At 35.1% G+C, this 15039-nt stretch overlaps 1 protein-coding gene across 1 annotated transcript in view; it reads right to left on the bottom strand.

The window, feature by feature from the left end:
* LOC147494562 (structural maintenance of chromosomes protein 6B-like) overlaps positions 1–14403 on the bottom strand; it is a 38577-nt gene extending 24174 nt beyond the window's left edge. The window contains exons 1-10 of the mRNA XM_086569011.1: positions 14158–14403; positions 13951–14056; positions 13204–13337; positions 10296–10351; positions 9215–9301; positions 8421–8741; positions 5750–5869; positions 4940–5074; positions 2195–2271; positions 2002–2077 (exon numbers count right to left, since the gene is read on the bottom strand). Coding sequence (XP_086425137.1) covers positions 2002–2077; positions 2195–2271; positions 4940–5074; positions 5750–5869; positions 8421–8741; positions 9215–9301; positions 10296–10351; positions 13204–13337; positions 13951–14056; positions 14158–14299 — 1254 coding nt within the window. The 5' untranslated portion in view covers positions 14300–14403. The remainder of the gene's footprint in view (positions 1–2001; positions 2078–2194; positions 2272–4939; positions 5075–5749; positions 5870–8420; positions 8742–9214; positions 9302–10295; positions 10352–13203; positions 13338–13950; positions 14057–14157) is intronic.
* Positions 14404–15039: the final 636 nt, after the last annotated feature.

Raw genomic sequence — 15039 nt, forward strand, 5'->3', positions numbered from 1 at the left:
AAGATACACTAGAGTGTTTGAAGATAGAACACTACAGATGATCAAGAATGCTTTAATGATTTCAAATTGGGATTTGTATCTCCTGTCATCAGAAGGATGAGCTTAGATGTTTCAATGGGGAGTTGGGAATGTGTCAGATAACTAAAGAAACGTACTGTTTGGTGTGAATTTCTCTTTCACACTATATCTTTATAAAATATATAATATTTTTACCGGCCAAAAAGACTTAGAAGAATAATAAACAAACAAAAAAAACTGACACGAGTATGGAGTATTTGGATCGTTTATGTGAACCTTGTTCTTCCAATCATATCTAACCACACTATTGAAGGTTCAAGAGTCTTCTATCTTTTTTACCCCATACTCTTTCTTCTTTTCTTTCTCTCACACTTTTAGAGCCATCTACTAATCTACTTACGGATGCTGTTGGCCTCTCTTTGACATGACCAAACCACTTCACCCACATTTTACTAAGTCTATAATTGCAGTTGGACTCCATCATTTCTGCATAAATGACATAGGTTCTTGAAATACAGAAAATTGGGTATAGGTACACAGACGCAAATTTCTTATGTTCAGAGGAAATAGCAAACTTTTTTTTTGTTTTTCCTCCATAAAAACTGAAATTTGACATCTATCTCAAATTTGAGGCTGACTTTTACAATTTTGACCTCTTTTATTAGTCCCAACTAAAGAAGCCAACTACCAACAAAAAAAAAACTACGAACTAAATCAGTTACCAAAAAAATAGTGGGTTAATCAAAATAACTAAAATTCATCCAAAATCTACAAATTTCCAATTAAAAGTAAGATGAATTTCTAGAGAGACCAAAACAATGTGGAAAACATCAACTTCAAAAACGGAAAAAATGTATGTTGATTACAACTAATTTCAATACAGCTTTAACAATTTAAAATGCATCTCTGATAATTTTGAATATCATGTTTAAGCTTTGTTTGATGTAATTCAAATTGTGAAATTGTGAAAGGACAAATGGTTTTTTTTTATAAGACAATTGTATTATTTGATTGCAGTACATCTTGGAGCAATACACACGCACCCTTGCCTGATGAGTGGCCTCGATTGACACACACACCTACAGCCTGCGCACATTAGATTTTCGTATTATTTATTTGTGGAAGAAATTGGCAGTTACAAATGAAAGGGTAAAAAGGAAAAATAAGAAGTTTTAAAAACAGTTAATACACCCAAAAAGTGACATGTTAAAATTGGAGTAGAATCAAAAGATAATATTGGTCTTTCTCTAGACAAAAAAAACACTAAAGAAAGTGTCTAGAGCCCAATTTCTAGTCTTGAAATACTATCTTACATAAGATCCTCTCGAATAATTTCTGATGAGATGGTAATGCCATAAAGTCTCAAAACCAGAACCTTGGATCAAGTCTTAATTCACTTGCAAATTGCAATGAACCAATAAATTGCCGACAAGGACGAAAGAAAAAATTAAAAGCACGTCAACATGACATGCTAATCATCAAAAACAAAACAATCTGGTCCCCTTTTAGCACCTTACTGAAAGGTGCACACCAGACATTGACTATGGGTTCCCTCTTGGTTGTGGCTTGTGCTGACCCAAACGTTAACTTATGGGTCTGATTCAAGGCTCCAACAGATATCGAGTCCTGGGCAAGAACGATTAGGCTTAGAGGAGACAAGGGGAAGTTCCTCCGCTTTGTAATTGATCTCCAATTAATATTAAAGTTTATTTACTATAAAAACCAAACTATGGATCTGCAATTCAATTCTTCGCGTGCTATTTTAGTTGAGATCCACACTCTCAGAGTCTGAGGTCAGAACTAACAGATTAAAAAACGGAAAAGATGTGGAGATAGGCCAGATAGGCCTTGAAAAACAAAAGTGAACTGAATTATAGCTTTCAAGGACTGAGTCAAAAGAAATTATCATAAATCCCGTTAAATTAAACAAAGAAGCATGTGCAGAGAACAAGAAATCAAATGGCAAGTTTAAAATTGTCTCACCTCAGCAGAAATACTTTCGATTGTGTTCCTAGCATCTGATAAATTTTCCCATAAGGCACTCTCTTCTTCTTTCATTCTGGAAAATATATTGCATTTAACCTTGTAAACCATATTGAGAGCTAACTGCAACATGAATGCTACATAAACTGACAGAAAAATAAACTAAAATAAAATAAAAACAAAAATAGCGTACCTTGTTAGAAATATATTAGCTGAGTCAACTACATCCTGGAGTCCCTTCAATTCTTCCTCCATCTGACATTCTTCAGCCTACAGTAAAGACGAGCATAAAAGCAACAAAACTTAATACTGAACCTTCAAACAAACAAATAACTTGATTCCACTGTTGATAACCTTGAGGTAAAAAAAAAAAAAAAACTAAATACTGGACCAGCCATAACTGAAGAAAAACACTGCAAGGGAGAGGCAGTAAACAGAATTTACCGATGCAAGCAAATAGTTGGAAATATTTTACTAATTTAGGTTGCCGCATACACTTTCTAATCTAACTTTGTATCACTTTTTTCAATCTCCAAGTGTATCAGCCATCTATCCATAAGCTGGGAACCACCATGAGAAACTCTAGACAGGATCATTCTGAACAGAGTAAGAGTTGTACAGGTGCGACTTCAGACATAATTGATACAATCTAGTGTTTGCAGAGTTGTTGTAGATTATAAACAGTGTTGTAGGCCTTCGGCCAGTTAGGTTTTTGCTGCTTTTTTTTTTTTTTTTATGAGAACGTTTTTGCTTTATCAAGTTGTCTTAGAATAAATGTTGGGTTCTAGGCCTTTGATCGGGTTTTTTCCCTTTTGATACATAAAATACAATATAGTCGATAAAATTAGCCATAAGCTAATTCTTTGGATCGGGACACCAGACACCTGAGACCCATACACCTACCCTGACATAGCCCAACCAAAGCAAGAAGGAAACAATCCAGCACAATTTCAAATTCCAGCAACATAACAAGAGGAAATCTTTAAAAAAATTAAGAACAGCCGAAATCCCAGAGTCCACCAGCAGGATGGAACCCATGCTAAGCACAGCACACCCAGAACCCATCAGAATCCTCAAGCATGCCTTTCTAAAATGCATCCACTGATCCACCCAAACATAAGTCAAAATCTGTCCCCACCTTCTCCTCTTCCTCCATTAATTCGTCAGAACACTCTAAGTCGAGTCTTGCTTCCTCATCTGAGAAATTCTCAAATTCTAGAGTCTAGACTGTCTTCTGTCCATTTCTCCTTCCTCAACTCATCACTTTCTTCTTCTGTTTTATTTTATCGGTAGATTTTACATTGTTATTTATAATATAGTAACCTATACAAGACCATTCAGTCTATATAACAAGCAGCTACATGACCTATATAAAAAGAAGAAGCCGCTCGACCTCACACAAGCACCCCAAGTTCAACATATTACAGAGGACCTACTCATCTCACAATCCCATCCCAATTAGACACAATGTCCCAACTCTTGCATCCTTAAACGATGTATTAGCACAAGCCGATACAATATAACCTCCTTGACTTCCACAACCGACCTCCTCTTTCATCCTACTATAATACATCTAATACACCAGGAGGAGAACAATCCCTTTGCTTTCATCGATGTGACTCCCCATATTTTTCCAAACTCTAACAACTCGTCGCCCTATTTAATGTTGGTCTTGATGAGAATTGAGCATGTGTCTTTAAGAGAAAGGTTTCCCATGCTGTGTTAATTCTTGGTTTGAAAAGTAGGGTTGCTGAAGCTAAAAATTAACTGATGAATCAGTTTCGAGATAAAATCAAGCACTTTAAATCATCAATTGGTATCAAATCACTGTGTTCCTTACCTGTCCTAGATACCACCACTCTTCCCCCTTTTGTTGTTCCACACTTCCGCGATGCTGTAGCAACTCATCTTTATCGAAGGTTAAACCTATACTCCTTATGTGTGACAAATTGAGGTGATCATGCCCTATTCATACTCTTTTGCTTCATACTTAATTTATTTGACCTCCTACTCTGCATGATGATTGAAAGACCACAACAGAGAGATTACCCATGTGGTAGATCCTCATGGATCTCTAAATCTGATCAAAGGTCAAATGGGCTCTCCATCGATCCTTATTGGGTCGGGATAGATCGCTTATTGAACACTAATTTTCAAGCTAAATATTATTCAACTCTGAGGAATATATTATACAGTTGACCATGGGACTCTAACCTTACCAAATTCGTTCTATGCAACAGAGTCTCGCACCAAGAACACTCTAACAAATTTTCAATCTCAACCACCTGACCTTTGCTAAACCTGATAAAAGGTCAAATACACAAACAATCAACTGTAAATTAAGCATTGACAAAATTCAAACGTCGGAAGGAGTCAAATGCTCAACAATCTCTTCAAGCAGGCCTGCGACTAGGTCCTAATTTCCAACCCACAAATGCAACGTTAAACACTACCAGCGATTGACAAAGTCCGACCTATTGCACAAGAAAGAGGGTGAACAAAGACACTATCCACACTTTAACACCCTAAAATAGATATGTTACCACAAGTTTATAGACAAGTTGCATGGAGGGTGAAATACAAGTTGACAAAGAGGAGAAAGAGAGAGTGAGACCACAAAGATGTTTTATTATCAAAATGAAGAGTACTCCTACAAATCTAAAAGCTAAATAATAGGCAATACAGTTTTAAAATGACAATTCAGATCATGATGAATACGTATCACGTTAACTTAGCAATCCTCAAAATATTACAGGATACTGTCTAGCAATTTTGTGGTTACTGAAGAGGACAACATGTGTGCATGTGCCGTTTACAAGGAAACGGTAGAATGTTGTCAGAAACAATTACTCGGTAACAGAACCACAATGATGAGAGCATAGCTTACTATCAAATGAAAAGTAAACCAGATCTAAAACATATCAATTGATGTAACAACCTGAGTACTTTTGAAGTCTTGCTCTTGAATATCGGTAACTTGTTTTTCAAGCGAGCTAAAGCGCTTTACCAACTTTTCAATCAGATTCTTCTGGTGGGAATGTTCTTCCTCAAGCTCAAGCCTTTCTTTTGTGGCCTGGGAAGCGCATTGCACATAAACAAGTCAGACTCTAATGATCAGTTATGAATAAACATATATAAGCTAATAAAACAATAGTAATCCTCTGCCACTCTCTTCAAAATTTATAGTTATTAAATTGCCAAGTTACAAATACCAAAACAAAACAAAGAAAAAACAAAGAGGAGAGAGAAGGATCAAAATTCAAAAGGGATCAAAATTGTGAGCAAATCTTTTCTTGGCATTTGAACAAGCTAAGAAAACAATAAAAATCTCGAATTATATTGTTTGCCCATTTATGGGTGTGAGGTTTTAACACAACAGCCCTCAACATTAGCAAGTGGTAGTCAGTCCAATATAATCAGGATCCAAAACAGTTTCCTATCGAATGTGGAAGTAACCCAGTGTAAGGTATCACAAAATAAGCCTATCAATTTCCAATACAGACACCAAGTTAGAGACTGAAAGGCGGTTATGTGAATCATAACAGAGAAGCACTCTTAGTTCCTCTTTGTATGTGTATGTGTATGTGTAAGTGCGTTGTTGCTGTTGTTGGGGAAAGGGTATTTGAGAAAGTAAGTAAGATGCACATGAAAAGGGAACTGCATCCTTCACAGAATGCATCCTCGTCCTAATAAATATTAAATGTTAAGATAAGGAACAAAAAGATAAAGTAATGATATATGAACAGACCATGGATAGATTTTGGTGCAACTCCTCCTTCAGTCTTCGCACTTCTGATGTCTTTTCCATCATACTGGAAATTTGTGCTTTCTTCTTGAGAAGACGTCCTTTCAATTCCTCCACCAGATCCTGCAAAAATATATAAAACAGAACTATTTAACTAACTATATATCATAACCAAAATAGGACTACAAACAGACACCACAAGAATGTAGCTTGCTCCAGAGAAGAATTGCAACTGTCCTTGTCCATGAGGATTGTATTCGAAAACAGTACGCATAGAAAAAAAAAATGTCTTGCTTTATGCAAAAAAATTCAAGACCTCCTAGATGATTTGAAATAACAATAAGACATCAAATTCATTGTCCATTCCACTATTCCCATCAACAAAAGCAAAACACCATAGTAGATTAATAATATAATATGTGCCCAGATGGCACAAGTTGAAATTAGCATTCATTGTTGATCATTAAGTTCAAGAGATGTACAATGTATCCTCATAAAAACAAACTACAGAGACACAAATCAAAGTAAGGTGACCTTTTTATTCGCCCCCAATAGCGGAGAGAGACAAGGACGGGAAAAAGGACCTTTTTATTTGCTAAACCATCCTTTTTGTTTCTCAAACCTTTTCAATTATATGTGAAGGGTCAGGGATAAGCACATGATGGCATGTACCCTGCTCATGCTGAAGAGTGGAGAATGTAAGTGAGCACAACAAGCAGCTGAGAGTAGAATAAGCTGACCACAATGGATTCTTAAACATTCGCAAGTTCTTCTGATGTGAAATAGGGTTCATAATTATTAATTAGGCTACTTTCTTTTTTAGGTTACCTATAGTACGAATTTAGGTGTTGTTTTTAGTTTCATTTTCCGTTAGTTTCCAAATTATAAGCCTTCTAAGGCTATAAATAATAGTGTAGGCCTTTGGCCAAAGGAGTTCTTTGATTAAATATAAAAAAATTGGTTTTAGTAGAGATTTCGATGAATTTTGTTCTTGCAATTGCTATTGAATCAAATTGGTATCATGGCAAAAATACAACGAATTCTCTATTAAAACCTACTTCTATTTAATAAAGAATCTCCTTTTGCCAATGGCCTACACTATTAATTATAGCCTTAGAAGGCTTACAACTTAGAACCTAACCAAAAGGAAACTAAAAACAATACCTAAATTCGTAACTAAAACTAACATAAAAAGAAAGTAGCCTAATTAATGTTTATAAACCCTATATCAAATCCTCTTCTATAACCGTTGTGGAGATGGAAGGGGCGAAGCTGATCTGGACTGGGGAGATCCATGTGTCAGGTTAGAGAGGAGGAAAAAGTCTGGTGGGGACAAGTTTGGGCGGCTAATCCAAATATGAGTTGAGTGATTAACTGGTAGTTTGTTGTGATTGGGTTTTTCTTGGGGTGGGATATTATTGTAACCATGGCGTACACGTAAGTTCTTTGTACTTGGGTGGCTGGGGTCTGTCACACTGTCAAGAATTAGCTTCTTGATAGTCCATATGAAACCTTCTTGAGATATTTCATTATTCCAACTTATATCAATGAATGGTTTATATCCTAAAATAAAATAAAAAATAAAAAATAAAAAATCATCTTATACTACAATTGTTCAGTCAAGAAAATGCAACCTCCTTCAAAAGTTCTGTGCAAATACAACATTAACTCCTGAACATCTTACACTCTCGCCTCTTATAGACATTATTTCCAAATAAACCACTAAAAGCAGACGATAACGGAATTCTAGGAAGCGTCATGTTGGGACAACATCAGTCTCTGTTTGAACAACTAGATCCTAGCCTGTTTAGTCTGGTCACATTTTGAACAATGATTTACTGCAACACCATTCTTGCTGTCTGGAAAGGTCACATTTTTTGCTTGTTCTAACGCACCTTTTTGGAACTACAAGAATCACATCAAGTAACCTCGTTCATGGCTTGTCTGAACCACTTCATAGATATTGTTCAGTTTTTACTTCTTTTCTATGTACATGGACACACCATACTTTTAAAATAATCAGTGTCATACATGACATGCATATATTGTGCGAGATATACCTCAAATTTTTAGAATTTTGCCATGTCAAACACTTAGTATCCGTGTCAGATACAGACGCATGTAACCGTGTCAATGTAACTTAGCTTCTTTTCTTCAAACTCTTGCTCTAAGTGCATAAAAGAGCTTCACCACTAAATCACCCGATCTGGTATCACAAAGTCCGAAACTCTGAATGAAAGGCAATTGTGTATATTTACCTTCAGCAACATCCAGTGTAAGACGGTAACTACAGCTGCCTTTATTGCTTTACATTTTCCGCAACTATACTACGGAAGATACTCTATCAAGGTGTAATTGAGGAGACCGCAGAATAAGATATTCTAGATCAATGCACAAAGAAGGGTAGATGGCTAACCTACATATCAGGGCACATAACCCCTTAACATGTATCTATTCTCTGAACAGTGTAATCTTATTACTTCTTACAAGATAAAAGACTCATAGATCATAAAGATGCATTCGCTAATAAAGTAAAATCTTTGACAACTGCATACATAAAATTTTCCTTTCTCAATTAAGTCGTAAAAGCATTAAAAAATTTTCAAAATTAAGTAAACCTCTGCATGCAACCAGCTATAGGGAATTCAAAAAGCACAAACAAACAAATCCTTACCAGCTGTCCCTTAATTCTAACTTCACAAGTAGGTATACGTTCTTTCCACTTTTCAAGGTTAGCAGCCTGGTCTTCAATTTTCTTGTCCACCTCATATACCCATGACCAAGCCAACTTCTTCCTCAAGTCTTGCAACTTTTGAGAAATCTCTTCAACATGTTCCATGCTTTTAATCTTTTCTTGCAACTCCTTAAGCTCCTTTTCTATGGGCTTAATTGAATTCTCCAGCTCATCAACTTGTGCATTTGCATCCCCCAGTTGATGCCCGATATCTTGTAGAAGATCACTTACTTGTTGTAGAAGTGTTGCCTTGAAAAAGAACTGCTCAATAAAATGAGAATGAATGTGAGATGTGTTTAGGGCTAGGGGTATCTAGAGAGATTATTAATGTGGATATGGGTACAGTAGTTAACTCATGGGTATTTCTGAAAAGCTGCTGACGTCTAGGTATATTTGGTAATAAATTTTAGGTAATTGGTAAATGACAAGACAATATGGGTTAAATTTTGGTGAGCATTTTTTTTACTATAAAGTGGGGATACACATTTTTGAAGTAATGAGTCTGTAACTCAGCTATAAGGGCTCTGACGGTCAGTAAAGTCCCTGTAGCTAGCTTAAGTTATTTATACCAGTAGAGATAAATGAAGAAATTATATAATGTGCCAGAAACTACTCAAGTAAGTGTAGAAAAGAACAGTTCAATTCACAGAATATTGGTATAAAGTAATATAATAATGGGAACAAAAAACTTTTCCTGATTTCTTCATGTAAAACATAAAGAGACAGTAATGCACCTTGAACTTCTCTTTGTCGTTCCCTGAATGCAAAAATTCTCTGCTTTTATCTTGGCTCATTATAACACATGGATTTTCAACATCAATCTGTACAAAGAACAACGCGTAGATATAATACGTAAGCAAATTGAAAAATCTTAGAACATTGACAACAAGGATCCCTGCCCCGGTTCAAATAACAAAGCTAGAAGCTAGAGAGAACAAAATTTAGTTACGACAAAATTGATGGCTACGAGAACTGGTGCCTACGCTACAGAAATTTATGGCAAATGAAGAAACAAGTATAAAAGAGGAAGGGATTAGCAGAAATGATTGCACAATGAGGCTTGAGCCAACAGCTATTAAAGTGATACGTGTTGTGTTTGAATAAATCTGATTCCATCAAACTATAGGAAAATCTCATTTCCAACCTTTACATGATAAGGATCAAGAGGAGAAGATTGAAATGATTACAGGAATACAGGGGTTGACATGGCACTGCTACTTTATTTTCCCTCTGTAGTTCATGCATTCATCGTTAGATAACCAATGATCTTATCATTATCAGATACAGTTCCATTGTTAAGGACGAACGCTGGCAAGGTGTTAGCATTGATGTCGGCAAGGCAGCAAAATCAGACATCGGCAAGGCAACTAAATCAGACATGGATTTAATACACTCTTCACATCTATGAAGTTTTCCAGCGATGTGATGTCAATTGTCAAACACCCAAATAGTGCAAAATTTTTGAAAAATGAAACATCTTTGAAATGAAAGGAAAAATGTACCCAATGATAGCATTTATATCCGTTTTAGCTAACAGGAAGTCCAGCAAGAAAACAATTTAAAGACTAAGAAGATCATCCAGAAGACGAAGTAAAATAAAAAACTTGACATGGTATGTGATTATTCAAGAATACAACTAAGAAATATGTCAACGACCCAAAGTACACAACTATATAAACATCTATACTGTAGTCATTCATCACCTAATGCTATATCGTCAACAAAAGAATCAAAACAAGAGAATACGATCTTCCAGAAACTAGGTCAAATAAGAAAATAAGGGCGTAAATATTTGGCAGCAGTCAAAACACTCACATTAAAGTGCTCAACAAGCTCATGCAAGTCCTCTTTCCGACTAGCAACCTTTTTCCCTGTAAAAATGGAGGATCAAATTTCACAAATGAAAAGCCATCGTGAAAACGATAAAAGATTTCAGAAACAAGAGCAGCAGGAAAAGAGTTTACAACTAGAGTATATATTGAGTCAATTTTTGGATTGGATAAAGTAACTTTAAAACAAATCACAAGTAACTCTCAAAATGTCTCAGAGTCTAAGGATTATGGTTTGGAATTTCTGAGTCAGAGCACATACTTATAATGAAGTAGTTCTTTAAGGGCACCCATCCATGATTAATAACGTAATAGTTTGGCCTGGCCCTGACCCGACCTCAACTTTTAACATTAACTCTTAAGAACGCTTTCAAAGTATGTTTATGAAGCTGTCTTACTCTTTAGCAAGGACCAAAATATCGCCAATATTTTTGAAATATCTCCGATATATCTTGGTTTTTGAGGTACCTGATATCGATATATTGCGATATATCAGATAGATATATTGACACATTTTGTATCCAATATATATCAGATTTTCCGATATATCGATATATATCGACCAATATATACGATATATCTGATATAGATCGTTGGCTTTCAGGCTTTGACCAATCTTTGACCGATTTTTATTAATATATCAACGATATTTTCCGATATATCGACATACAAAACAAAATTTTGACCAATCAACAAAAGAATATATATCCACCGATATATCGATATATCTGATATATATCGGTTCTTGGGGGGTCCGATATATCACCCGACATCGAAATATTTGGCCTTGCTCTTTAGAAAGCTAAAGTGGGGTGGCAGATGTTGTGACGAGCACAGAAGCACTCAGCCCAAATTTATTTTTCACATCAGAAAATATTTTTTACATAAAATGAACCCCAAGGCATTTTCACAATTTATGTAGTCCCCACAGAAACATTTCTGCTTAAGCATCACATGCATTTCTAAAAGACTCAATTTCCATTTCAATTCAAGTTGAACACCGTGCATTATTTTGTAGTATGTTTCCACTCAAAAGCCATCAGCAACAAAGCCACAGTTTGTGTCCCGAAGTTAGTTCTTATCAGCTAAATTTCAATTGCTGAACAAAAGTGGTATCATTTTAAAAGTCAAATGGAATAAAATTTTCTTTTCTGAAGGGTATAGTTGTCAAAGTGAGAGCCGAACTATTCAAATCAGGGCTAGCCCAGTGCACACACCCAGCAAGGGAGGGGTCTGGGGAGGGTAAGATGTACCCCTTACCTCTGCAAGTGCAGAGGATGTTTCCGTGATTCAAAACATTTACCTCCAACTCAAAGTTGGGAGAAGTTATGTTTGTGCCAAGGTCCGTGGTTTAGACGGGAATCCAAAAGTATAGTTCAAAGAATATAAAGCACCACAAAGTACAATATGTGAAAATGATAGCATACCATTGAAGCGTTTGTTTTTAGATGGAGTCCATTATGATCTGATTGGAGTTGCTTTTGCGTTTTATGTTTTTCTTATCTTCTTTTGCTTTCGTAATGTAGGATATCTTTTTTATGTTTTTTTAATTGGTAATGAGAACAATGAAACTATGCTTTACCAACCAAAAAAAACGATAGCATACCAGAAAATTTCACCAAGTTTTCGTAAAAAAAATGGAAAACATTCAAAAGGTTACTGGCTAAAGGTGTTACTGACTTACTATGTTTTGGACCTGGTCGAAGTTGCTTTTTTAAGGGTGATGATGCCCACACCCACGTTATTGGTTACTAAACCTGTTTCATCACTAAACCCACCAATTAAAACAGCTTGCACCCACATAATGACTTAATCCACCAAAAAAACTCCTTAGAACTCTCTCATAAACTCTTTCATCTCTCCTCAGCCCTCTCTTAATTGAAAGTGTTCCAGATCAAGGAATTCTTCTTTTCAAACTAATCTAGATCATTGATTGTTTTCATAGAAAGTAAATCGTTTTTCTTATATTCAGTAAACTGCAATACAAACTTAATTTCTGAATAATTAAGCTTTTAAGTCATTGGACACTGGAGACTGGGAAAATCTTTTGCTGAAAAGAGAAATAGTTTCCGCCCTCTCTACAGGGTGTGCGTTATCAACAATAACAGGGACCTTTTGGTCCAAGATATTGCAATGAAACTAAGTGTGTTGAGTCAGCAATAAGGGGAGTGTAATTATCACCACCCTTTTTTAAATGTTAATGTTTTTTCTTTCTTCGTTTCTTCTTCTTGCCTTGTCTCATCTTAGATTCTCTTTCTATATTAATATAAACCTCTACATTACCAATCCGTAATAAAAACCTGGGTGTTTTATTTTTTTAAAAACTTCGTTATAATTCACCAAAAAGGCTAGCTGGTACCAACAATTGTCAGAGTTGGCACAACATTGGGAATTGTTATTCAGTATCAGTAAAGAAAGGAAACAAAACATAATCAATTTGATTGTGCTCTGTCGAAATTCATGTATTGGAATTCATTCAGTTCCACAGCGCGGGACATCCAATCATCCATTGACAGTAAGCCTATGGCACATGGGGTTCTTTCAATAGCTTTGAAAATAAAATTGTATTCGCCTACAAACCCTCCTCATTCAATTTCATTGTATTCTGGTACCAAACAAAATCTCAACTACGTGCTTCTCTCTTATTAAACATTCAAATCGGAAGACAGACTAAAGAAAAGAAATAAAAAGTCTGGTGTGCAATGTCTTATCAAATCTAGATCAGTAAGTATCAAATGAATGAATTCATAAAAGTAACCCAAACTGAAATCTAAAATATCAAGAACACATTCCATGAATAGGAGTATCAAATGAAAGATACGTGAACCAACAACGCATTCAAAACGTTGCCTGGATGAGTACATTATTAACCAAAATAAAAGAAAAGGAAAAACCTTGGTGATCCTTTAAAACAGTTGAGCTAGTTGATTCAGATATTCTCCGTTCTATAATTATCAAATCACCATAAATTTCTGGCTTAAATGCATCTTCCCCTTGATTTTTAACTTCCACATGAACAACAGCATGACTGCAAAACAAAAATGGCAATAACTGGTTAATACAAGTATCATTTCACTTCAAAAACATTGTGTCTACAGCAATTGAAGTACTCCGCATTAGCATAAAAATGTCAGACATATTAGAAATAACGCAAAAATAAAATCCAACTTGCATCATACGCGTTAAAACATTGGCATAAAATACAACTAGTAAATTGTCACCATAAGTCTAGTCTGCTCGTTTGGGCCGTAGCAAACATGCAATTCAAAACAGATTCTAACCAAAAAAATATTCCTCCTCGACTATAACAGTCACTCAAACAAACACAAAACAATATATAACCTAGAAATTGGGGGAATATGCTAGTACGAATTATTTGTTTTCTCCAAAACGTAATTAAGCTCGGAGACATGTAGTTCAAGGTAAAAGCTGTGTTTATACAAAATAATAGCTCAGACAGCATAGCAGTAATATCTATCACAGAGAACACAATAATAGTGAAAACACCAAAACACTAAACGAGCTAATCCTCAAAATCTCCATGCCAAAAAGAATACTTATTTATCCTTTATTCACTAGCAATTCAGTACAAAATTGTAAAAATTGATAAATAAGAAATGATAAAAAGGGCCCAACCCAACCTGCAGCCAGTCTTAATAAAATCCTTTAAAGTCGAAGCCCGTTGAGTCCCTCGAGCACGACAACCAAACGCAACACACAATGCAGTCAAAATCGCACTTTTCCCACCTATACAAAACCAAAGAATCAGAACATGGAACACTTAAAAATCAAAACTTTATCTCAAAAGAGTAAAAAAAATATAAAGTTAAAACAAAATAAAAACTTACTTCCATTTTGACCAGTAATAAAATTAACCCATTCACCAAACTCAATTTCTAAACTACTATGACACATGAAATTTTCTAAGCGAATCTTTGTTATGATTCCAGATAAAGGTCGTGGTGGTAGTTTTGGAAGATGATCTTCCATTTTGTGGGAACCCTAGAAGAGAGAGAAGAGTTTTGAGGAGGGAGAAAAATTAAGGCGGGAAGAAAATGAAGAAAATGGGATTGGGAAAATAACCTCTTCAAAATATATAGTACAGCCAAAGAATGAAATATATATACTTGTGGTGGAGTGATACTTTGCTATGCTACTAGTACAGCCAAAGAATGAAATACCACGGGACCGAAACACGTGGATATCAAATAGATGGGATTGTTTAAATACACGGTTGATTTGGTGTATTGGCAATGTTTTTTTTTTTCATCAAATACACGGGTTTGTTTAAATTTTTAACTTAATAGGAATCCTTCTCATGGAAGACTTGAATAGGCATTAGAGCTCCCCTTTTTTACATGTGCTTCTAGAAGGAGAGTTCTAAAGTCTAGAGGGAGGGGTTCTAGGGACATATTAAAAAAACAAATTGACAAATTCAAAATCGTTAGGTCATTTATAAGTTCTAGATATGATCTCCTAACTATTTTAAAGTTTAAACATTGTCACAAAACATTATTCAAATCTAAAACTCGTAACTCTATTAAATATACTCGCCAAATTAAAAATTGTTAATAATTGTGGACCATTCGTTTTTACAATTCTTTGTATTGTATTTGATTATTTTGATTTTTTGTGACAATATTTATAATAGTTATGAGATTATATCTACAAAAAATTATGTTAGTCTAAAACTTATAAATGCCCTAACAATTTTGAGTTTGTTTACATGT

Source organism: Coptis chinensis, chromosome 6 (genome assembly GCF_015680905.1).
Source record: "Coptis chinensis isolate HL-2020 chromosome 6, ASM1568090v1, whole genome shotgun sequence".
NCBI lineage: Eukaryota > Viridiplantae > Streptophyta > Magnoliopsida > Ranunculales > Ranunculaceae > Coptis > Coptis chinensis.